This window comes from Accipiter gentilis, chromosome 7 (assembly GCF_929443795.1).
Source record: "Accipiter gentilis chromosome 7, bAccGen1.1, whole genome shotgun sequence".
In the NCBI taxonomy this organism is placed as follows: Eukaryota; Metazoa; Chordata; class Aves; order Accipitriformes; family Accipitridae; genus Astur; species Astur gentilis.
The window spans coordinates 13,859,432-13,886,182 of record NC_064886.1 but is presented as its reverse complement, the minus strand read 5'-3'; the positions used below and the strand labels follow the sequence as shown (position 1 = coordinate 13,886,182).

Genomic DNA, 26,751 nt, shown 5'->3' with positions numbered 1-26,751 from the left:
AAACATTGTTTGTGTTTGGAAAGTCTATCTTTGTTGCTGTGGATGATTTAATCCTCTGCTATGCTTTTTCTGTATTTCATTAAAAACTCCTCTGGAATTTCATTGTTTCTTGTTCAGATACAACTGGAACCTCTGAAACAAGTTTCTGGTTGCCTTTGTGTCTTTGGAAGAAAAGACAAAGTTTAGAAAAAACCCTCAAAGGCTAGCGATGACTGCTGAAGTAGTTGCCATAATGTCATTACTTAGATCAAGGTAAGAATATTGGGTTAGGTGGAATAGTAATGTTACAGCAATTTTTAAAGTACCAGTTCTGTGTAATGCTAGTGCATACCTCCCCCAAGGAACAAAATCCCTTCCCTGTCATAGACTACTAAAGATTCAAAATATACAAATTACCAAAAGTAGTGACTGAAGGATATGTAGCACTCCTTCTATTTGAGAAACATTTGATGAAATTAGAGAATACGGAAGGTCTACCATTATTCCTGTGCAACAATCGATTTCTGTTTTCTAGTACGATGGTCTGAATTATAGGAGCAAAAGGAGAAACTGGGCAAATGTCACTGGTTTGAAAACACTGATAATGAAGGGTCTGGAAAGAAGGTTGGCTTTTGAGTACAAAAAAGAGGAAAAAATCTGAGTGAGCAGGGAACTTGGGATTCAGTGGTAAATTCTGGACTTTTTTTTTTTTCCTAAGAGAAACATATCACCAAAATATTAATAGATACATTTGTGACTACCTAGCAACCCTCACAACTAACTGAGAGCGAAAAGCATAAACGAATTTACTGAGCACTTTGGTATTTTGATTTCCTGCAATTTTTATTCTAAATACTGTGATTCTAAATACTGATTATTCTAAATACTGTGATTTTATTCTAAATACCCACCCCAGCCGCCCACCCTATGTCTGCTCATAGAATCATGTGATTGTCTGAGAAACTTATCTTTCACTTTTAGGATGGAAAGGTGGCTGGGGAAAGCTTGAAAATAAAGCCCCTACTTGTTTTTCTGTTTGTTAAAGGAGAAAGAAATCTAAAAGCATATAGCATTCAATGATTAGGATTTTTTTATATTTCTATTGGCCTTGCTGCTTTTTAAGATACTTCACTCTATCTTACTATGTAATTATGGTCCTAGCTGTGAACACTGAGAGCAGGTCCTTTTCTGGATGATTGTCAGAGTTGGGTGCAGAGGCAGAAGTTTTCGAAGACCTACAGTATGTAGGACTACTTCTTTCCTTTCTTATATAAAACATATGACTTGTCATAGAGTTATATTTACCCTGAGATCCAGAAGAGTATACTGTAGATGACAGACTTTCATGATTCAATAATTGTCTAATAACCCTTCCCTAGTTAAAATTTATCTGTTCAAAATTTTTTACTGCTATACAAAGGACTGCATCCTCTATTGCTATCCAAATACACAGCTCTGCTGAGTGCTGTGGACCTTATTGAACTCTCTCAAAATCTTTTTCGTAAATTATAAGCTTTTGGTAGCATATGAAAATTACCTACAGATTTGCAAAATATACAAGAGTTTAGGAGGGTTGGTGGCTTCATTCTATTTTTTTAATTAGTTTTTGATGTACAATGATGAGTTTAGAGTAGCAGTTCTGTAAGCTGCTCCCAAATGTGAGAAGTCTGTGCAGCTGTAATAGTAGTGTTTTAAACCAGTTGGTTTTATATGTGGGAATCTGGCGTGTGTAAAATTTGGCAAATATAGGAGGTATCCTTTGCCTATGCATTTTTATGTATGCAAAAAACACTAATTGATGCAGTTATCTACACTGTGTTGAGTATGCTTTTTTTTTTTTTTTTTTTGTACAGAGGAGGAAGAAAAAATGTTTTGGATATGAGTGTTCTCTGTGAAGTGTAGAAAATGATGCTTATGTGATTTAAAGGAAAGGGGCAAAATTCAGCAGTGCCTCTGACCCTCTGATAGACACAGGTAATTGATGTTTGAGCTTAGAATCAATGGGCTGTATTTTTAGTTATGGACACAGCTGTCATACTGGGTTCTGTTCCAAGAGTCTCTGCAATGATGAACCTGCTAGAAAAGCACAGAGGCAAAAATGTATATATTTTTTTTAAGTGTCTTGTTAGCACTGGCTAACAGAATGAATTATATACAGAATATATGAAATCATAACAACCTTTTAAACAAAGTACTAAAACCTCAAAGAAGTAATTTACTAGCCACATAATGTTTTGTAGAGATTTCTTTTAAAAATGTAATAGTTTTTATAGTGAGTTTATTTCCATGTGGTAGAAAGGTTCTGAGAACGGTCAGCAAACTGATATATCTTTAAAATTCTATTTGCCTCTTTGACACAAGAGACATATAAGCATTCTCTAGGCAAATTCATGCATGCCTTAAAGTGGGAATATGTTCAAACATATGTGGAAAGTTACAGTATCAGGCAATGCATTCCTTAGATGATACATCAAATTTACCTATTGGTAACATGAGCACACCTGTTCTGAAACAGAACACTTTTAATCAGGTAGCCTTATCACTCAACAAATAAGTTATTTTCACCAAAGAGTCCTGTTCCTTCTCAATCAATCAATCAGTCACATGTTTGTGTGTCCTGACAATACAATTCCAACTTTGCTTCATAGTCTTCCAGCAGGATGCAAGGACTATGCAGACTTGATGTTTTTCATAAAAGATAGTAGCATGAAAATATCATTTTTGATTTCTTTGTCATTGAGAAAAATTATTTAAAAGGTCAGAATACTTATTACTTCTTTAGCAAGTTCATTTGTGTTTTCAGTTCAATTGTGTTTTACCTCTCCTTTCTACATAAGAAAGTTAGACGTGCCAGGACTGCAAGACCGACTATTCCAAATACACAGCCAAGAAGAATTACTTGTTTGATATCTGAAAAACAGAAACCAACCACAACAAAACAGGAAGACATTGATACATTTCTTCATATCTGTTTGAATGTAGTCACATGTGACAATTTTTTAAATTGTCCTTCATCCAGTAACTTTTGTACAAGCCTTCAAAACCTCGCCCTACAGGCAAGTACCCTGTCTCTGCCAAGTGATGAGAACCCACCATTGGCCTCGACAGTTTGGTCCAGTGGTGATTTGCCTCTATTGTGAAATCTTTGTATTTAATTTATAATCTCAGGTTATATTTCTTGATTTTAATATGTTTTGCAGCCTGCATCCTGGAAACGATAGACAGACAACAATTCCATAATACGAAGACCTAAAGTTTTTTGGCATCCTCATCTGAAAAAAAGTGCAGAAGACTAATGAGATTTCTGACAACTTTCCAAAAAGAACTGTACTTACACAGAGCCTGAGCCTGAAAAATGAAACCTAAAAGGGAGGGTGGGAGGAAGAAAAAAACAAACGACAGACAAAACCAGGTTGCACTTAAAACCACCAAATTATTGTCTGTCACAAACAGACTATATGTATATATATTGCTAAAGCTTTATAATTTCTAGCTGCATTTTACTTCTGATTTTACTAGATTCTCCTTTTTGCTTTTGCAGGATGGTTTCTTTTTCTTCCTCTACGTGATATTCCATGAAGGGAGGTTGCTGTGGTACTGGCAAGACTTGCAGTGGGATTGTAATTAGAAGCATAGCAAAATAATTATTAGCAGAGGATTTCCATGGAAACTTTAATTGAAGGAAGCAAAACTCAAAAGCAACAATATGCAGGCCCAACAGCATAATTTGCATTTGAAATTTCAAATACAGGAATGGATTTTGCAAAATAATTGATGTTCAGTTTTCTTGTTTCTGTCTCTCTTCCTATCCACTTTTCATAATCCTCATGCTTTTATTTTAACTGTTCTAGCTTTTGAGAAACAGAAGCAAATAGCAGCTAAAAAACCTTGGTGATTTGCAATACAGAGCTTGAATTTGATGTGCCACAAAACTGCAGCAAGTGTCATGGGCACTGCACTGTAAAGAAGTACCCCTGGAAGCTGAGAATAATAGAGGGCTGGGCCCTATGTTCTCTACCAGCATGAAAGAAATCATTTGAAAATGTGTATTTTAATAGTTCATGCTGGAAGTAAAAATGTGACCACTAATCACAGTGGCTAGGTCAGTGGTCACCCATTCAGGCGCCCAGAAGTTTGGAAGTGGTGTCCATTAATTTTGTCAGCATTTTCCTGGCATCGAGAAGGCCTCCTGTCATGGGACTTGATAAAATGGATCTTGGTGAAACAGCAGCAAGCTGCTGTGTAAAGAGGAAAACGGTGAAGAAAACTGACCTCAGTAACAACAGATTTTGACAACATGAAGACCTTTTCTGTACATATTGCTGAATTCAGAATCAACACAAGGAAAACCAGCACTGAATTTGAACTGTGTCTTAGACCAGAGGTGGAAATTTATTTAGTGGAAAGTAAGTACTATCTGTCAATGCTATAAAAATACTAGAGGTTTAGATATAAATGAGAACAACTTTGGACTGTTTTGCCTATCTTCTCTGGAGAGACTTGGACCTGTCAATAAAATAGCCTTCTCAGACAGAGACTGATATTCAGCAGCATATCTTACGATGCAAAAGGAGAAACAAGGCTAGATACAAATGCCATTATTAGGGCACAGCAGTAAAAAAATGAATGAAGAACCGTGTATCTAATTTTTATGTTATATTGCCTCAATCAGTTGTCCGTACTGTCAGTATCCTGCTGCTGTGGACAGCAATGCCATACTTCAACTTCCTGAGGCTGATAAAAATAACAATTTTTGGCTCACATTACAAATGAACTACAACCTCAAATATCAAATAGTAAGGAAGGTCTTTGTTACAATCAGATTGATAAAATTCTTTCACACCTTGTTGTACTTTGTCATCTTTCAGGAAACCATGTGCTGAAAAACATTGGGGTTTTTGTTTGCTTCTCCATAAAGCTGTGCCATGTCCCCATCATTCTGAATGCAGTTAATCTCTGTGTATCTTCTAGCTCCTTCCCTCTGATCTCTCAGCGTTGGCTTTTTGCCCACCTTTCTCTAGTGTAAATGTCAGCATCCGGTTTGCTTATTGAGACTGACTGGCTCCTATCCAGTATGTATGTGGTTGATGGCAGCAATGGAAAAATGTTCTTAGCTTTCAGCTTGGCAAAATGTTTTGCCACTGACTTTTTAAGATCTGGCCTTACTTTGTAAAGATTGCATTTTTCTCAGACTTTTGACAATCTATTCTTACTGTGAACTATGAAGCGTGCTAAATTACCTGCTAAACTTCTGAATCTCTCATATTTTCAACAGTAAACTAAAATACTCCATATGCTCTGGCCTATCATATTAAACAGAAATGTTTTGAAATACCTCTAGTTTCACTCTTTCATTACTGAAGTTGGCCCCTGTGAACACGATCAGTTGCATATTGATTACTAACAATGACTGGTCCAAGAAAACATTCCATAAATGTTCACTTATCTATTTAAAATTAAGCAACGCTCCCTGTTTTGTATGTGGAAATCTTCAGTAATTATTTTTTATGCTAAAGTCCACAGTTTGCTGCCCAAACTCACTGCAGTTCACCTCACAAATATCACGTAAATGTGCAGAACTGAGTTGGAAATGAACAAGCAATTGGTGCAGGCCTGCAGAGGCTGATGAAATGCGTCAGCTGGCCAAGAATTCATTGCTGATGTGTCGTGCACTTTCCACATTTTTTGGAAGGTGCTCAGAATGGAGAATCTGTTGATATGAATTATTTGATGAGTACTTTTGGGGACAATTAACTCAGTATTAAAAGTGCTTCAACATGCCATGTGGCCTTGCATCACCCTAGTGCTTTGAAATATTGCCATCTTGAGGACATTTGGAGTGTACATGGTGTATGAATAAAACAAAGTTGAAACTGTTAGAAAATATTGGGCAGTTTCCTGTAAATCGTAGAGACAGCCTAGCTGCTACTAAATCCAACAATCTCAGGCGAATTGATAATCTAATGGTAGTGACACAAGAGGGGTAATAAATTTGTGTTATTTATACTAAAAACTATTACATCATTCATAATAATTTTATGGCTATAGAATAATACATTATGTTTTGAGGTAACATAATCCTTTAGAACAAAGGAGTGGAAGCCTTCAACAAGTGTGGGCTGTGTCTGCTTTTGAATCACAGAATTGCAGAATGGTTGAGGTGGGAAGGGACCTCTGGAGGTCATCTTGTCTAACTCTCCTGTTCTAGCAGGGCCACCCAGAGTCAGTTGCCGAGGGCCACGTCCTGACAGCTTTCGAATACCTCCAGGGAGGGAGACTCTACAACCTCTCTGGGCAACCTGTGCCAGTGCTCGATCACATTCACAGTATAACATGCTTCCTGATGTTCAGAGGGAACATGCTGTGTTTCAGTTTGTGCCCATTGCCTCTGGTCCTGTCCCTGGGCACCACTGAAAAGAGCCTGGCTCCATCCTCTTTGCACCCTCCCTTCAGGTATTTGTACACATTGATAAGATCTCCTGCTGAGCCTTCTCTGCTACAGACTGAACAGCCCCCAGCTCTCCTAGCCTTTTCTCATAGGAGAGATGCACCAGTTCCCTAATCATCTTCGTGGCCCTTCGTTGGATTCTCTCCAGCATGTACCCATCTCTCTTGTGCTGAGGAACACAGCACTGGGAGCACTGCAGGTGTGGCCTCACCAGTGCTGAGCAGAGGGGAAGGATCACCTCCCTTGACCTGCTTGCAATACTTTGCATAACGCAGCTTGGGACACCGTGAACCTTCTTTGCCGCAAGGGCACACTGCTGGCTCATGTTCAACTAGGTGTCCACAGGCCCCCCAGGTCCTTTTCTGCAAAGTTTCTCTTAAGGCACTGATTTTATAATGTGTAACTTTATAACCCACCCCTCAGAAGGCTCAGACTGGATATATGTTTGCCCCAGTTAGTTGCAAAGAAAGTTAAAACTGTATTAGTGATGACAGAATGAAGGATGACAATAAGTGGCTGGGGGTTATGCCATCATTTAGACTTGAAAAATAGCTCAGATTATGTGTATACTAAAGGATGTGAATAATGTCTAGTTCTCTATGTGTATGCATGTATGCATAGATTATATATTTATAAAGCTGCTGAAAGAACATTACATTTACATAAGAAAATTACCTGAAAATAATGCTGTAAATAAGGATTCTTTTCGTAGTCTTTGTATTTTTGTGTTATGGAATAATTTTTAGCTAAGTACTATGCTTTCCTGGTTTTCTAAGACTGAGTTTGAAATTTATTTTAGGTCATCCACTCAAGAAGCATGCCTATGAGTTCCTTTCAGCCAAACCTAGAGAAAGGGAAGCATGTAGTCCTAAATCCTTAGAAAGAGTAGATACATGAAATAAAAAAAAAAAAAATTAAAAAAAAAAAAAAAAACAAAAAAAACACAAAACCCACCATAAACCACCTGTTACTTAGATCTGAATATTAGTCTTTCTAGAAATCCAGGGATCTTATGTCCAATGTCTTCCCAAGTAAGAGAATTTGCTTTTGTCAAGGGCCATCATCATATACTGAGATCACCTTGTTTGTAATAATGATTTTTTAATGTCAATTTGTAACATTTAAAAGGAAACAGACCTGTTCTCAGGATGCAACTGGGTGTGTCTCCAGACCAGGCCCCCGTCACTTGGCAAATTCTTTCCTTTGACCCAGTGAGTTCATAGCCCTGATTGCAGATGAAACTGATGGTTGAGCCCAGCAGGTAGGTAGTTCCATTCTTTCTTCCATTGGTTGGATGATCCAGCCAACCACAAGAGATCACTAGTAAAAGAGACATAACTGGTTAAAGTATTTTGGTTTTGGACTAGCAAATCTCCATCACAATGATTCAAATGGCATTTTAGTGGCAATTCATGGAAAGACAAAGATCTTTAGGCTAACTGGAAGACAATACTTTCTGATTTTTTAATTTTTATTTTTAATTTTTAAGTCTGAGGAAAGCAGGTGAAGGCATAGAAAACGAAGATAAGGATTCTACACAGTGGTGTAGTAGTGGAAGAAATGGAAAGAAATTTATTTTGTATTTGTCTAACTATCCTACCAGTGCAGAGTTTTTCTGGTACAAGGACAATTCTTCCCGATAATAATGTTTACATGTGCATGAACCTACAGTTGAGCGAAGCCTCCTCAAACAGTGTTAACTATTTAGATGCCCTCTAGAAAGAACTGTAGCAATGGATGCTTTGTGGAATGTTGTATCACCTGGCTTAAGATTTTCTACCAGCAGCTTGTGATTCTGATGAGATAGTCTTGTGGAACTTCCCACTTGAAGGCTTCTTGTTGTCAGGACGTCAAATCTGCAGAACGGGTCAGAGCCACACAGCAAGACCATCTCTTTCACCAGGGGATCAGCAGGGTCTTCATAAGGAAAGAACACGGGCAGAAAGGAAGCATTGTGCTTTTCCCCATAAAAGAAATTGTTCAGTAAGAACTCTGTGTCGTAAGTAAAGAGAGAAGTTCCATTTTCAACAGCCCCTTGGGAGATGGAGAAAGAAAGAGAGAGAGATTCATATGTAACACTGTCGACAGACCTATACCACCTTCTGCTAGTAATCCAAGTGCTTATTTACATAAATGTAGCTAGAGCTGGAAGAGATCTATGAATCCCTACAGCTTCCTTCCAGCTCAAGATTATTCTCCTTTTCATATGCAGCATCTTAACTTAGCACTAAACATAGTGTTTGGTTAACCTGGTGTTTGATCGACTACCTAAAATCCAATCCAAATAATTGTGTAACTATGATTTTACATAAAGATGGTTTTAGATGCCTGCTGGCAAAATGGTGATAAAGAAGTACCTCAGACAGAGCTAGCTAGCTAAATGAAACTTTACAAGCAACACAAATCCTGACCCTGCATGTCCCCAAATTTATCACGTATGCCGTGGCCCTGCTTTTTGTTTTCATCCTGCTAGACGAGAAACTTCCTGAAGTAGGAGCAGTGACATTTTTCAGTATGATCTGAATCCTGGAGTATGGCTACACTGTGCTTGATACAGAGATCAGCTGGTAGCCAGAGAGTATTTTGCATCATGTTTCTGGCCCATTTCCTAACCTCATGTCAGGAGGAATGCTGCAGGCTAGATATACCAGCCTAATCACTTTCATTAAATAAAAGGCAGCCATTCTTTTACACACACACACCACACACACACACCCTCTATTTTAAAGGGACAATTATTAAATTGTGATTTAATAAATGATTTTTCAAATTGTCGGTGTGGTACTTGATGGAAACATTGATAATATTCTGGAAAAAGATAGCTGACCCTGGCTATTGCTATACTTCTGTAACACTTTAGTCTGGTGATGCTGTGTTTGACTGACCATAGTAGGTGGAATTCTGAAAGTGTTTGCTGTGAAATATGAGCTCTGACTCTCAGTGGAACAAAGTGCAGGACACTCCATCACGGTTCTATCTTCAATCATTGGCTGGGTACGTTACCCACTTGGGTAGAGGAGGGCATACTTCTCTTACTCCCTTATCTTCCACCAGCATAGGTTGCTTAGCACAGACTTCATTTGCTGGTCTGTAAATCACAAACTCTTTTGAATTTGTAAAGAAAATGTAATAATAGACTAGAGAAATTACTTACAGTTAGCTCCAAACTCAAACAACTGCTGGGGACTTGCATGAACTGACATGGTGGTTTTATTCTTGAAGGTATACTCATCCTCTGTATTGCCATTCATTACCCCAAAGAGACCCTGGGTGTGATTCATAAACTTCTCTGGGAGCAGAACTGTCAGGGTCAGAAATCCTCCACTTCCCCTTATTTCTACTCCAGACCCAGAAGAGAACATCACTGTGATGTTCTGATCAGCTGTAGAATGGAGAAAGACACCTATAACAATGAGAGGAAGAGGACAAAATAGATAGTCATACATAGTGAACAGATGGTTGGGTCATGATTTGAACCATTTTTCATAAAGCTTTTCCTCCCTTCCACTCCGGGCTTCATTCTGAGGAGCATTTAAAGGGAGGCCACACCTTCATACCTACAACTGTGGTAAAATGGCTACTACAGAGTAGTAGCAAAAAATGGCCCACAGTTGATACAACCTGCACTGCCTTCTGCCAGTGTCCCAGAGCAGAAGCTTTAAGATATGAGATGATTACATCAGAGAGCGGCTGTGAGCTGGAAGCACTGGTCTCGGTGGTCACAGGTTTCCTCTGTTTCTTGACTGTCTTGCCAAGACCTCCCTAAAGTGGCTTCCTTTCAAAGCTCCATCACTGTCCTTTCCATTATTGTTTTCCTTCATGCATCTCTTGGCTTCTGCAGCTCCTTGTCAATGTAGCCTACTCTCTGCTCTTCATTACACTTTCCAGCCATTTCAGGAATACTAATTGCTAGCCACAGAAAACTTCCTCCACTGAATAGGAGGCTTACTGTTAAAATTCTAGTAATGTTTAGAGTGTTTTTCAAATTATTATAAAGACTAATCAAATTATCACACCCTTGGAGGAAAAAAAGTCAACTTTTCTTAGTCTTTTTGGCAGAAGAATAGAGGAATAACATCTGACTGATCAAGAGAGCTCCTGATAGGTGAATGTGAAATTCAGTTATGTTTTAGTATATATTTTGGTTATATTTCACTATATTTCATTTTGCTTTGTAGGTTTCATTGCATTAGATGCAGTAAGCTCAAGGCAGAATGTGGAGTAAGGAGGTTTTAATTCCATCCATGCTCCACGCGATGAGAAGGAAAACCATTGCTCTACAAGCCACTGAAAGAGGACATAGAAGATGTGGGCATTGAAGCCACCTGTTAAAACACTTCACTGTCATTGCCAGGATTGCATGCCATCCCTTCATAATCTGTTCACATCCCAGAAAGTTCAGGCAAGCACCAGGTGTTGGTAAAGGTTGTCATTTATGTTATTTGGACATTTTTGGAGAGGAGAACGTGCCACCATCCAGCCTACTGGAAAATCAGATGACTCTGCCTCCTCCTGGACACAGCATAGGTGCTTCCAGTTACAGCTAGGCTAACTGCCAGCACCGCTGAGGAGAAGCAGGAAAGTTGCAGGTTGTGATGTGCTCACATGAACCATGACTCCCTGCTACACCTCTCCATGAGAACACAGATAGCCACAGTGTGCTTCTCTGTAGCACACTTGATCCGTAGCTATTTGGAAGGAGATCTGTAGCCCATAATTCTGGTGGCTATATTCCTACCCATATTGTATCTGTCATCAGTCTCAAAGGCCAGAAGAATCCATGCACTGGGCTAGTATAAACACAGGGCCGGGTAGGCAAATTGGATGAAAATGGCATTCTCCCCCATGCTCTCAGTTTTATTTCTTTCACCAAGAAATGGTGTGCCATGCCAACTGTGCACTACCATTGATTCTGCCTCAATCTGGCAGCAACTGAACTGAAGGAAGTCATGTAATAAGAAAATAAATTCTAATGAGCTGGAGCATTGCCTGTCCTTTGTTTCACTCCTTATATAATTTTTGGAGTGACCTGCAGCCTGTTTCACAAAAGGACACTGAAAAGAGAGTTGAAATGTGCGCCTCGAGATATTTTTAACTATACATGGGCTCCATTGGAATACAATAGCTTACAAGGCTGATATTTGTAACTAACCTTTCAGGTCCATCCACCTTTGCTCAGAGAAGTTGACAATCTTCTGGTTCAACAGGACCTCCAGGTTCAAATCCTCTGAGTAGCGTACTTCAATTACATCAGAGTTGTTCTCCTGCATGGCCACTGCAGACAAGCCTGTCACCTGAGCCCCAGTTCCTTCCAAATAAAATAAAAACAAACCCCAAAATACCCAACATGATATAAAGTAAATATGGAAGGTTATAATGGTACAAGCAAAAAAATCCCTAAGATATTTCCTAAAAATAATTAAATATGATTATTTATATTTGAGGGAATTGCTAAGCATATAAGTCACATAAAAACCCACAATATAAGTCTCCTACCAGTGTAGTGTATTGAAAGCAGAATGTTTAATGCTAAAAAAGTCTGGAAATTCTAAATTCTTTATCCCAATGGCAGTGGCTGAGCTATATAAGAAGACTGGTTGATCTCCTTCTTGCAAATTTGGTCCTGTGAGTAAGGCCTGGGAGAATCGAAGATGATTTCAGGAAGGGCATGGCAGAAAAAGGAAACAGAGTGAACAAAAATTTAAGAAACTGATCTTCAGAATGAATTGCTCAGTGACTCCTGCCACTGCTACCACAAACACAGTAAAATCTTTCAAGGGCAAAATATTTTCTTGAAAATCTCCATCCTATCCAATGTGATATTCAGTGTAAGCATTCACATCTACATGGGTGCTGAAGTGCACAGACAATTTTTAGTTCATCCTTATAATTCTACCAGAAGTACTAAATCCTTGAAGTGCATCCCTGAGGCCAGCTGGAATATTCTTTCCTGAGGCAAGCCTGCTATTTTACACACCACAGCAGGCACAGGAAAAGCACAGACAAAAGTACCTGACATAAGGCTTTTCAGGTTGTCATGAGAAACATGATCCCATTCTGCTGTTTCATACTCTATTTTCCCCTCATTTTAAAGAGCAGATATATGACAATCTCCTCCTTACAGGCTCATTTGCAAACTACCCATTCAAATCATGAAGGCCACAGGTACCTCCAGAAATCTTCTTCTGCCCTAGGTTTCGTTTTACAAACAAGCCAAAAGACCAGGACAACCGAGCCCTTTGAATAAAAAAATTAGTCCCTTAACCAACTTCTCACCAGACATTCTGTGCTTTTCTGCTAGCTTGAGGTGCTTAGAAAGAATTTTTTCCCCATCCAAAGTATGTTTTCTCAGCTCCTTCTGGGACATTTTTGCTCTGTCAACACATGCATGCATATACACCTAACACAGAAAGAAAATAAAGCAGGGCATACACTTACCTGCTTTCTATTAATTTTCAGCTACAGTACTATCAAAATGCATCAGCTGGGAGCTATGCCTATTGACTGATTCCTAGAACTGACCTTATGTTTCCTTACAGATGGAAATGGACATGGAGAGAAATGAGAATTGTTTCCTTGAGCTCTTGAACACAACAGAAAACCTTACACTCCCATTACTCATATGCAATAAATCTAGCAAATAATCTTTGATTAGGAAGTTATTTTTTTCCTGAACATTTTGTCTGCCTTCTGATTAGCTTCAAAACATTGACTTTTCACATATGGCCAAAAAAGAAGAATATGAGAGAAGATAGGAGGAATTCTGTAAAGTGCAAATCAAGCAACCTCGGAAGCTATTTGTCATCACTGCTTCCTCTCTTACCAACTCACCATTGGGAAAGTGTGCCTGCTGTGTCCTCCCTTGCACTCTTAGGGATGTGAGATCAGACTCTACCAACATGTATTCTCCTTGGCCTTTGAAGGTGAAGTTCAGACCATCAAATGTGAAGAAGTGAGGATCCCCAAAAGCAGATGCTGGTTTTCAAAGCAAAAAGAGAAATAAGAACAAGCAAAAATCACAAATCATCACTCCTCATCTTAGGTTCACGAGAAAAAGAAAGTCTCATTGTGGTGATCCAAAGAATGGCATTTACACAAGGGAAAAAATGCAAGGCCATTCCATGGTAAATGTGACATGAGGAACAGCCATGACAGCCTTGGACAGCACTGTGCAAACAATGAGAAATGTCATTCCAGTTACTCTCATCTTCCCTGGTCAACATTTAGGGCTGCACTTTAAAAGGCTGTTATGGGCAGCAATGTTTACGTGGTAGACCCCCTACCAGGGCACTTCCAAATGTAGCTGGAAGTAGTCTTTGTAGTCAAAGAAATGGGATGGGATTTTGAAGTCTCCTCTGGCCTGAACAGAGAGAGATGGCAGTGATCCTCAGCCCCAAAACCTTTCTGGAGTTCAGCAGATATCCTTGGTTTTGCCTTTTAGATCATTAAGAGGTCAGAAGGCTCCTCTCCCCTCCAGCAAAAAAAGTAGAAGTTATGTCATCTTATCTGAGATATGACTCACAACAACTAAGGACATCTATGTGACAGGTAGGTCCCTATCTGTTTGATTATTAAGTGTTTTGGGATCATTGCCTCTCTCAATCTCCCCCTAGAGAAAGAGTCCCCTCCATAAATCAGGTTCATTAGACCAAGGGAAAGAAGGCCATTTTTTTTCTTCTCCTCAGCAGTCAGTGCATTCACTTTGGATTTTCAGACCAAAATGCATGTAGCAAATGAATACTCACAACAGAAAATCACAGCAAAGAAGGCCTGCCCTGAGTGATATGTTCAAGTAATTTCTCCACATTGGGCAGTTGAGGTGTTTAAGCCCAGCATCCTGTGTTCCAGGAGAGTTCTGTAAGTACCAAGGTAGGTGACTTTTTTTGCTTGAGCTGATTTTGCACCATATCCATCTTTGGCATGCTCTGAGAAGCATTTAGCATTAAGATCTTTGCAGAGGGTTCTGTGGCATTTGAGGGTTTGTTTTCTCAGATGCTTAGTCTTGCACAACGTTAGTGAACACTCTCCTGGCTGTGCTGTAGCACAGGTGGTTTGGCATATACTCTCTAGGAGAAAGACGAGCATCTGCAGTGCTTAGTGAGAGCTGCATGATGGATTTTTGTCATGTTTGAGATATGGATGTAATGGCATAAGTATGTTTGGGAATCTTTTTGCAAGACCGCATGCTTCACATCCCTCATCAACATGTCTTTGCTTAAGAGAGGCCTTTCCATCCCGCAGTGGAACCGTCAGGGCCCTGAGCACACTCACAGGCCTTAATTGCATTGCCCAGTCTCGCTGGGCCCTCTACCTACATGCTCTGTCCATGGGCTCTGTCTAAGCTCGGGCCTGGGCCTTCAGTCCCTGCCTGAGCTATGTCATAGGTGTACCTGTTTCCATCTTCAACACAGCCACGCCTGTGCCTGGCCATGAACCCTGCTGATCTACACACATACCTGCGACTGACTTTCTGGCTTGACATGCCTCGTCACTATGGACTTGCCTGGCAATTGCTGGACTGTGTCTTGCTCTGGTTACCATTACTGGACCAGATCTTTGACCCTGTCCATCGGACTGACTTCTTAGCTTTCCTTCGGACCTGCCTTGTCACCACAAACTCAACTGGAGATCTGGACTCTCGACTGACTGCTGCTGCCATCACAGTGTCCATCCTGCTTGCCTCGCTCAGGACTGGGCCATGGGCTGGCAAGGACCTTGCCCTTCCAACCTTATCACATTTGGCTCCCAGCTCCCTATTCCTTTGTTGCTTCCAGACAGGCAAATTTGACAGGGGAAATCAGGAAGGACTTTGACTATCTGCTATTGCTACTCCTGGGAGAGTCTCGTGTTGTGTCACATCACGTCCTAGTTAGCTCCTTCAGTGCCCTCTGCAGTTTTCTCCGCAGTTTTCTCCTTTCTGCCTGAAGCAAACCGCTGCCTCTTTCCCTCTTTACAGGAGGCCACAATCCTGCTGGAGACCTCAGCACCCCAGCAGCACAGAAGGCGGCAAGACATGTAGCAGCAATAGAGATATGACAAGACTTGAGGACTACTACTTAAAAGCAAGGGGCAGGGACAGTAGACACGCTTGTAAATGGTAAGACTTCCATAATTGATGAGAGTAGCATTTTTCAGCATGTCAGCTTTTCTAGCTACTGCCAAGTTGTCATTAGCCATCCCTAACCAACTTCTTTCTGAGAAAGTGCCCACTGATGATAGGAAGTCATGGACATTGACTACTAAACTTTGGCTATTTAGGTTCCAGGCGTTAATGAGATACTCAACGGCAGAAAAATCTGGCAGGACAATTGAAAACCGCATACAGATTTTGCCACTGATAGATCAATAGAAACCTTCCCTGGAAATTTGCCATGGGACATTGTATTGTCACCTGACACACATACATATACAAATGTTCTAAAAGCCAACACTGTATCAAAAAGCTACACTCGGTAATGGAATTCTGAAGCCCTTACCAGCTCGAGGCGGGTGATATGTCCTGCAGTCGCTGGAGGACCGCCTTTTCATATAGAAGTGACAATTATCAGACCACAGGCAGCAGTAATAGAAGCTGATGACATCATAAAGCCAATGGGAAAAGCCAGGTATCCGGGGAGGCTTCATGAAAGGTGGTGAACCCCAGTCATGGCCTCTATCAGGTGTGCTGCCTGCTGTGGAGTCATGCGTGAGCATTTGGCTCCCTGTCGAGTCATAGCAACACTGCTGTCCTGCCGCATACTGGGGACTGGTTGAGAAGAACAGTGAGAAGAAATTCATTGCTCAGCTCTGTGAAGTCCATTCATATTTAGAGATTACCTATTGCCTTTTTATGGATATAGCTAAATGTTTTGGTTGCCAAGATTTATATGATATCCAGAGATGATACCTCCCAGTTAAACATCCCCCTTTGCCCCCACTCTGTTCTTATAAATTAGACCAGATTAGGGATAGGAAGGGAGGGGTTTTTAACCAAGGCATTTTGGAAGTTCTGTAGGCATCATAGCTATACGGACATAGCACTCTTTAAAATTGTTCTGATAGAAAGAGTGCAAAGAATAATTTGTTGAACTTAAGGAGACCAATACAAGAAAGGCTTAATTAGGCCTAATCAAATCTCTTTTAGACATTAGTGCTTGTTTAGGTATCCTAAGTTTTAGCACAGTGCAATTAATTGTTTATTAAATCTAAGGCCTTAACTTCATCTCAGCAATGAGGACCAATACATAAATAAGAGGGAAACAATGGCTGCTATGACCCTGAGAGTTGAGACTCAAGAGACCTTTGTGATTTCTGTGACACTGCTATCTCTGAGGTGGAACAAGTAATAAAAAAAATGCCGGTTTTAAAAAATTTTCTTTACCTGGCTTGAATGGCTCTTACACAATGCACAGCACCAGGGTGATAAGTACACACACTCCCCTTTTCAATGTCACAGCCATAATCTGTCTGAAAAAGATCAATGCTCATGCTTAATGGGGTTATTTCCCCATTGTCCTTTCTATATTTAGGTCCTCTCCCCACCCTTTGTCTCCAACGTATGTGTAAAGTCTAAATGAACTGTTTGTGGCACCCCATGATAGGAAAAACAGTGAATTTAATACTGAAGTGATTGGAGCAACGTGTTAGTCTAACCTGAGCATTTTGCAGTCTATTACAACAGACCTTGAAGAACAAATGCAGCTAGATGGGGAATTCAACTATAAGTGCATAGCAAACATGGATCACACCAGACAAAACTTAACTTTTGTCCTATGTTCTTAGACAGTGCAGTAGATCTAATTTTTTTTCTTCATGTGCTTTTAAATGTATCATTTAAAATACACATCATGTTTGGAGCTTCATAACCAGGAAAGGATAGTAACAAAAATTACCTAACTTTTTTTTTTTTTTTTTAATATGCATAAACACACTGCCACCCTTTCATATCGTAAATAGGACATGAAGTTACCCTATCTGGTCCTCAGATCAGCATTGTAAGTGGAAACATAGACTAAAAGGCAATTAATTTCTTAGCTTTTGTCAGTTGCTTGTTAACAGTGAAGCTGAGAAGGAGGAAGAAAGCAGGAGACAGGAAATGATAATGAATTATAGCTGTGGACCTGAGCTCTGAAGTACAAGGCGGAAGGGTTTGCAGCAAATTATGATATACTAGGCAGAAACGTGGCCTGTTTCTTCCAGAATGGGATATTGCCTACAAACACAAGTTGCCATCTTGTAGGATCTCAAAGAAGTCATCCCTGCTCCTAGCTCCACAGAGTTCACTGCCCTCCCTGAGAGTTTTCTGTCTGCCACTGGAACTACTGTCTTAATTCCCTGTTGGAAGGTGATTTCCATCTGCTGTCCTACAGGCACTTTTTTTATTCATACTACCTGGATAAGCTGTACCTGCCTCTGCCATTTGACTTGTGCAAATTTAAATATAATTTCATTTCCTTGTAATGACTTTTCGAGAGGCAACAGGGGTGTGTGGGGAGTATGGCATTCCCTAAGCTTCTACTCGGAACCGTAATAAGCCAGACAGATCGACTAATAACTTACATGGAATCTGCCAGTGTCAGCTCTTGCCTGTGCCAAGGTGCAAGGGCAATCTATAATTTCTTCCATGAAGTTTGGAAGCTTCTCTTCCTTTCTGTCCCATTCCATACATTTTGCAGTTGCCCATGCATTTGGGTCATTTCTGAAGTCTTCACCAAGGTGCCAAGCCAATGCATGCTCGTCGCTCCAGACTGATGGAATGTTGCTGGAAAAAAAAGATCCAAAAAATAGATCTGATAGCTGAATAAGCACTGTTTTGACAGTAACACTGTGTCTTAATCACTAGCTATAATTACAAAGAATCTTTTAACTTGCAAGTTGTTACTTCATTACAAAGGCCACTGCTTTTGTTTTCCTGCAAAAAGTTACAGCAAAACGAAATTTTCCTAATTTAGAAGGTGACATGACATCATGCAGCAAGGATGCAATAATCAGAATACATTTTCGCATTTGTGATTCTGACTTACATGGATCTTCTTACACACAGGTTTTCTATTCATGCCTTATCACATCGTAGTTCCATTTAGGCCAGAATGAAGAAAGTCTGGATTCTCTAACAAAACCTAAACCCGTGCCCCAGCAGTATCAGGCCCAATGGCAATAGATGGGGAGAAACCATTCAGAATCCTTGAAATGTTCTAAGGCTACTCTGCTTTCCACCCATGAAAAAATATCATACATGAAGTGTAATTAAAAAAACCTCTAGAAAGTGAAAAGTTTAGTCTTCCATGGGTAGTGACTCCTAAATGGTGAAAAAGGTTCTGATGTATTAATAATATGTTCTAACACTGAAGAAGTGGCATTTATATATTCACAAGGGCTACACCATCTACATCAAAAACTGCAGACATGTGGAAGCATTATAAAGGAATGTCTATGCAAGCTATGGGGCACTCACAGAGGTAAATCACCAAAAATCATGGGGAAATATGCAGTGAAATAAAAGGAAGTGGGCATAAAATTTGTAGGAATGCAAAGGCCTGCACAAAAATTAGAAAAAAACTAAATTCAGAGGAAGGCCTGTGGCTGTAGTGACAAAAGTTCCACAATTAGGCCCTCGTCTACAGTTGTGACAGAAGAAATCAGCAGGTTCTAGTTTGCCGAGGGCTACTGGGTTTTGCTGAGGTGGAGTAATTTTCTTTATAACAGCCTGTATGGTGCCATGTTTTAGATTTGTGACCAAAACAGTGCTGATAACACACCAATGTTTTAGCTACTGCCAAACAGTGCTTGCACAGTGCCAAGGCCACCTCTGATTTTCACGCCAGCCCCAGGGAGCAGGATAGGGGTTGGCAAGAGGCTAGGAGGCAACACAGCCGTGACAGCTGACCCAAATTGACCAAAGGTATGTTCCATGCCATAGACCATCATGCTTAGCAATAAAACCGTGGAGGAATTTTTGCAAAGCAGCCCTCACTGGCTGACTGACTGGGCACTGGTCTGCTTGTGGCAGGTGGTGAACGATTGCCTTTGCATCACTTCCTCCGCGCCCATGCCTCTCTTCATAAATGGTCTTTATCTCGACCCATGAGTTTTTGCCCTTCCAATTTTTTCCCCATTTGTTCATGTGAAACAGAGCCTGAGTCCCTGTTTTAAATGTTGATGGAGACAGCAGCTTTAATACAGGAAGCAATAATAAGGTGCCTATGATCAATGAATGTTGAGATGTACTTGCCTTTGCCCATCAGAATAGCTGCTGGGTGTAATTCTCAAAATTCCAAAGTCCCACGTACTGTAATTTCCTTTAGCAGGTACAGGAATGAAAGAAAATTTCCCAATATTGGGTATTCCTCTTGCCAAAGTATAAAGATATTTCCATTCCGCCAACCAGTTTTCCGAGTAACTGTCACCTGTCATACAGAGGAGGAAGAAAATAGTTTTGGATGCTGGAAAAGAACAATTACCACAAGATTGAAATTAGATGTCTCCACCCATATATAAACAAAGAGGACAAGCTGACATTGTCATGAGTTATTTATACTTGCAGATCTCTTCTTGAGGCCTCAGTGAAAGTGATCGCATGCTGTACAGAGCTCTGCACATAAGTTACATCTGTGATGACCGCTTGTGTGCAGGTAGAGGAAGTGTCACTTCACCTGTTTCCTGGTATCCCCAGACTTCTATGTTGATGCGGGTTGCTGCAAGTGCCTGGTGTGTCCAGGTAAGGGTTAAGTTTCCATCAGTGTTGGGGGTGCCATAGTATTGCCATTTTGTCTCATTTACCAACGTGCATTTTTCTGCATCTGAAACTTTGCTGTGATGTACTGTATTACAGAAGAGAAAAAAAGGATTAATGACATTTCTGCTTTGCATAGCTCTGAAGAGGTGCCACTATATTATTTAAGATTTAGCAGTATTTCCCCTGTGTATATTTTCTAACAGGATGCATGATATAAAAAGAGTAAGCTGAAGCTGAGAGAACTCAACCTTTACTAATGTCTGTAGTCCTTAGATTACAACACCACGATACAGTTATTTTTTGATAGAAGTAGCTACAAAAAGGGAACTGTTTTGGTCAACCTCATTTTTAAGCAGGACTTTTTATGACTTAATGCTGCTGCTCCTGTATAGCAGCAGAACTCAATTCCTGTGGAAGTTCATCTCTCAAAATACAAATTAACATGAGGGCAGCAAGTATGAGTTGTCTGAGGCCAAACGGCCTGTTAAGGAAGAAGAAAAGTGATCAAAAGGGAAAGGCTTATATAAACTTGCATCCATGGAGCAAGAATATAGAAAGAGGAGGGATACTGTAGATTTAAGTAAATAACCTGATAACCAAGTTCCAGAGTACGGAAAGGTCAGCCCATCATCTGTAGAAACTTCAAAAGGGATGAAACCAGTCTCATACAGCAATGGGGAGATGCAGTGGGCTTTTCCATCCTTAGCAACATAGCCACTGGTTTTGATTTTCTGCTTGAACCTGTTGATGTTGAAAACACTTTTCAGTGTTGCCATCGAGAGCAAGAAAATTCTAAATGTCTCAGTTGTGTTTCATTAAGCAACCTTGTGTCATGTGTAGAACATTCCAAGTCCCGTGGCTGTTTTGCTTGTAGCAGTGAATATAAACTGGAAAAATTTGTGTGTACTTTGTGCTTATTACACCAGTGTGGATTCTGCTGTGCACTGCACAAATACACAGCAATCTGCAAGCCTTAGATTTACTATTTAATCACTGTGGGAGGGGGGTGTGATAAATTAACAACAAATAACAAAGGGACAGCAGGAAGGCAAGGGTGATGCTATAACATTGATAGGATTACAGGGTGGCTAACATTGACCATGATATGCAGGCATTGCAAATTTCTGGTTTTGCGGGGGTTTTTTTGCTGGTAAGTCCTGTGAATACAACACAAGTTATTTCATGCTGTTTTAGAATTTCTGTTGCAAAGATTAACTCAGAATTCATTGCTTGTTATTTAACCATCTGCTTCCAGTTAGGGCTCTTGTCCAGTGCGCTGAAGTATAATCCCACCTGTGACTCTTAATGATTGATGTATGGTGACTGCATAGCTACTCCAAGTACTGTAGGGAGTTAGGGCCTGCCAGGAAGTAGTACCTTTGCTTGTCTGCACCAAAGTTTGTATTGGCTATGATAATGCAACTATGCAGGTAATTCAAAGTACACAGTTGTGTTCTACAGAATGAATGCCTGGGTCAAGGGTTTTCCCAATGAAGAACTAAAAACCTTTTCAGGTGGTGCTATCCAGTCCTTCAAAATCTCACTCAGAACCTTCTGTGGAAAGAATGTCAGGATATCGGGGTCAGTAAAATCCAGTGTACCGTATGGATCGCATGTGTGACACAGGTACCTAAGTGTGATACAGGCTGACATGCTTAGGATCCACAGCTTTGTCTTACAGGGAAAAGACAAGGTGTCCTACATACATTTCTTTCTCATTGCTTTCTCATTCAGATTAAGAAATTAATACTTCTTTTTCACAAAATGGAAATGCTAAAAAGATATTGACAACAAAGAGCCCCGAAAGGAAACTCTTTTAGAAAAGTTGCTGTTTTGAAATGTTAAGGGAAGAACTAGCAGAGTAATGATTGCATTACACAATAACTCCACCAAAATGAAATGATCCTGTGTAGAAATACAGACAACATGTATACTTGAAGGTGAGGGTTAGCAGAACTTTTCCATGTTTCAGGATTCTGACAACTTGACAAATTAAGTTTTCACTCTTGTGTAGACTAGTCTAGTTTTGTGGTAATTACCTATTGTCAGAAAATGAGATTAGAAGTTCACCTCCCTTGGCAGAGAAATATAAAATTATGGCCCACCTGCACGTTAGCACAGAAGAGGCATTAAGAGCTGTACTTTCAATCAAAAAGACTTTTCCTCCCATCAGAGATCCTGAGTATGGAGAAATTTGAAGACAAAATTCTTTATAATCAGGACAGCAAATCCCCAAGGACTGGCACGTCACCTGGCAAGAACAGGTACCAAGCAGCTCCCCACATTGGTGTGAGCAAGAGTCTTGACCTCCTTGTTGAAGGAAATAAAAAACATAGTCAGGAATGTTCTTGAACTCTTCTGGTTGTTCTCTGAAACAGAAGTACATCATCTAAAGGACTACTGTAAATAAATGAAGTAGGCTGGTTATCACAGTTTAGGAATGTATTTAGCTGAAGGCTGTAATCACCTGCATATTAAGGTTGCTCCATTTTGAATAGAAAAATACACTTATTTACCTCCCAGCCAGTACATAATTTCACCGACTCCATGGGTATTTTTACATCTAAACAAAAGATAAATCTCCAGAGCAGCCCCTCGGTAAGTGTTACTAATTGCATTTATTTCTGAGAGCAGGTCTTAAGCAAACCAAAATGGGGTCCCGTCACTGTCAACCCTACATGGGAATCAACAAGAATAGAAAGCTAGTGCTCTTGGATGAATGGAAAGCTAACATTAGTGACAAAGTGCGCTCCAACATGAGATTATGAAAAGCTACTGAAATTTCTTTCTTTTGTGCATTTTATTTGAGTCTAGCCTTAACAAGGTAGCTGTTGAGATGACTAGGTACACAGACAGATGACTAGGCCCTTGTTGACATGACTACGTCTAGCTGAACAGGCCATGAGTAATTACTGGACATGACATGAAAAATTGCTCAACAAATAAAACAGTGAGAAGTTGACAGATGTTACAGTAACACTGTGAGGAACAGCTGGATTTCACAAACAGTTAAGGGGGAGTGAAGCGAGATGGACAAGTTGTACAGACAACTGGGAGCAACAAGAACCTTTTGGGGAGTGTAAACCTGCAAGAGCAACACTGCTTGGCTAACTCTATCAGTAATACCGTGCAATGCTGAGATGACCTAGGTAAGTATCAGAAATTCTAAATATGGACATGGATGTAGCAAACTTGGGACCAATGATGAAAAAGTAATTAGAGGACGGTTGCTTATATGGGAGGACACAAGCAAAAAAAAAGGGAGGGGTCAAGGTGGACTGTAAAGAACAAGCATGGGAAAATGGAGAGAAGGGAACATAAAAGGAGCCATAAACAAGCTGCTGGTCAGCACGTTTCTTTGACTGAGCCCTGCAGCACCTGATCACCATAGCCATTTTATTAAATCCTGCTATTTTCTGTACCACCTCGCTGTCTTGCGTGTGCACATGCACGCGCATGTGTTGTAATCCTAAGTGAACTTCAGGATGAACTAGACAGTCAGTAGGAGACCCACACTTGGAAAGACCCAAGGTCTGAGCTGTTGACCATGTAAGGGACTTGGGATCTGGGCTGAGCCGGTATAGGCAAATTTAAAGCCTGTGCTAGCATGCACGGTATCTGTGAATGTGGTGGGTCTGTGAATCTGGAGAGAAAGGGTGTGTTTGTGTTTTTGCTAGTGACCTTCCATTGTGATCAGCTGGAGAGGAGGAACAGAACTGGGTGGTGTGCAGGTTTATGGGAGTGCTGTCTGTGTTTATCTGGATGCCAGTAAAAGCACTGCTCTGTGTTAGCCTGTATGGCTGGCTGTGTTAATGGGGTGGGTGTAGTATGTGTATCTGCCTCTTGGCAATAGAGGCTTAGCCTCCATACTGGCTGTACTTACAAATGGGAGCAGCAGTATCCACATCTGTGGGACTGAGACAGGAGGAATTTCCTGAATCTGAGAGTACAGCAGATCTGACTCCAGTGGTTTAGGAAGGAGAAATCTACTGCATCCCAAAAGCTGCTGGATTCACCTACTCCTCAAAGGTCATTAACAATGTATGAGCAAGACTAGGGGAGGAAGAAAGAATTTACAGTCACCCCTCATGGGACTGAAGAGCAATTGCTTGCAGTTCCGGGTATGTCAGCTTCTGTCAAAATGAGCAGACAATGTCACTGAGTGTTGTTTTGGGGAGCGGGGGGGGACGACGGACACGACAGGGAGGGCTGTTTGGTTTTTTTGGTAGGATGGAGAGACCAAGAAAACAAAAAGTTAGTAAAACCTCTATTTTTCTCTCTCTGCTGGCTTTCCTCCTTTATCCTGGGATAATATGTGGGTGTGTGGCAGGGAAGAACAGGAACGGTAGGGAGTCAGAAATAAAAGTCAGCCTTCATTCTATATCAGAAAACCTACTTAAGATGGAGGTAGAAATGCTTGTTCAATATAAGGAGCTAGAAAGTTGTTCTGTGTCTTTAAAAATATTTACTGCATTCTCCAGACTGTTTACTTACAGAAAAGATCCACTGTCCTACTGGAAATTACAGAGGAAGCGGTTGAAAATGACACCATGCCGGCAAAAGCCAGCTTGTGTGCCTTTGCTTTAGCTTGTACAAGTGGTGTCAGTAATTTGTTACTGAGGTGTGTATCCTGAAGTTCAGAAGTCAAAAAAGTTTGTAGTTAAAAGCAGCAAAATTTTTGAAAGTCACTCACCTGCATTCCAAAGAGCAGTGAGGGTGAAGAGAATGAAGAAAGAAACATCTATGCCAATGAATTTCATATTTTGTCCAGATAATTCAGGATGGCTGATTGTAATAGCCTTTGAGCCTGTCTGGGAAAAGCCTTTTATAGAAACACGTGTCCAGAAATAAACAAGAATCTCTGTTCAAAGGTTTGTTGTAAATTACTGAAGCAAAACAAATTGAAGGAGATGCTCCTTTTCAGAGGTCATCTCCAATTCAGGAAAAGATGGAGGGGGTGGGGGAGGTAGTCAGTAGAACTCCTACACATTATTTTAATAGTTACGTTTTTCTGAAATGGAAGGAGATATGTGTTGGTTTTGCAAACATTTCTGCTCCAAAGTTCAAGACCACAGGGTCATTGGCACAATGTGGATGTTTTAATTTTATTGGAGGAATTAAAACCAGTTATCAGTAAGGAGAATGATAAAGAATACATGCTGACAGTACAGTTTTGTTCAGGAGATAATGAGACATTGAGAAAGCAAGTTTACTGCATAGTATGTGCCAGCATGAGGGTTGTAAATGAGAGAGGTAAAAAGAGATTCTGAGGAACGTATAATTGAAAATGGTGGCATGATGTTAGAGCAATAAAATGGACTACAGAAGCCTGCCGACACAAACACAAGGGTGTTCTGAGAAGGAAGTAGGGCAGAACTGATGTAGTAACAGCCACAGTGTAACTATCTGTTCCAATAGCAGAACAGAAACTTTATGATGGTGGGTTTTAAGGGATACTGAAAGAATGCAAGGTGTACTCCACTGATCTCGTACGTAAAATATCAGTGCATAAGATAAGAACTTCCTTGCACCTGATTACAGCTGGGTAGAAGAATCAAGGACAGAGTGTTGTCTGGAATAATGACAGGGGAGTTTTGGGAAGCAAGGCTATTCAGACCTAGATAACTGTATCAGTAGGATCATGTAAGGCTGCGATTGCCTACAATTTTGGTATAGATGTGGCAAAACTGGGACCCGCAGTCAAAAAATAATTAGGGGCATATTGCTTATTTGAAAGGCATTCAGGTAAAGAAAAGGATGTGTGATGGCAGCAGTGGGTCCAACTTTAGAAAAAAATGGAATATAAGATATAGGATCAGAGAATAATTCAGGTCAGAAGGGACTTCAGGAGGTTGTTCTTGTCCAATCTCCTGCTCAAAGCAGTTTTAGCTATGAGGTCAGACCGGGTATCTCAGGGTTTTACCCAATCTGGCCTTGAAAACCTCCAAGGATGAAGATGAAGACTACATGACTTCTCTGGTTCCTCTGTGTCCTGGGTTCAGCTGGGATAGAGTTAATTTTTACAGGAACCTGGGAGGTGGGGGCATAGCCGGGGCAGCTGACCTGAACTAGCCAAGGAGCTATTCCATACCATGTGACATCCTGCCCAGTATATAACTGGGGAGCGGGCCGGGGGGTGGTCTCTGTTTTCGGTGGGGGAAGTGGCGGAGCGTCGGGTCCCGGGTGGTGAGCAGTTGCACTGTGCATCACTCTTTTTGTATACTTTTTTTTTTTCATTAGTGCCGTTGTTGTTGTTGTAATCTCTTTTGTGTTTGTCCCAGTAAACTGCCTTTATCTCAACCCTCGAGGTTCCAGTTTCTTTTCCTTTTCTCTCCTCCGTCTCCTCCCCATCCCACCGGAGGGGGGCGGAGGAGTGAGCGAGCGGCTGCGTGGTCCTTTGTTACCGGCCGGGCTGAAACCACGACAGTCCTTTCTGGCGCCCAACGTGGGGCAAGAAGGGTTGAGATAACGACAGATCTGGCCAGAGCGTGTTGAAACAAATTTGCCAAACGCATTTCTTAGATATATAGATGTTAGCCACAATGTTGTTTCATTTGTTTACATGGTGGCGTTTTGTAAGCTCTTATATGCTCTATGTATTGCCTGTAGT

The 26,751-nt window shown here is 40.6% G+C and overlaps 1 protein-coding gene across 1 annotated transcript; it reads right to left on the bottom strand.

The window, feature by feature from the left end:
* SUSD2 (sushi domain containing 2) lies at positions 1–24,923 on the bottom strand. The gene is given in 16 exon segments (XM_049805481.1): positions 1–109; positions 112–161; positions 2,799–2,889; positions 7,565–7,747; positions 8,189–8,461; positions 9,582–9,830; positions 11,580–11,735; positions 13,259–13,402; positions 15,904–16,172; positions 16,788–16,873; positions 17,966–18,167; positions 19,638–19,812; positions 20,059–20,226; positions 20,731–20,882; positions 22,247–22,451; positions 24,835–24,923. Coding segments are annotated over 16 exon segments (2,532 nt in total). The 5' UTR covers positions 24,902–24,923; the 3' UTR covers positions 1–47.
* Between the last annotated feature and the right edge of the window lie 1,828 nt (positions 24,924–26,751).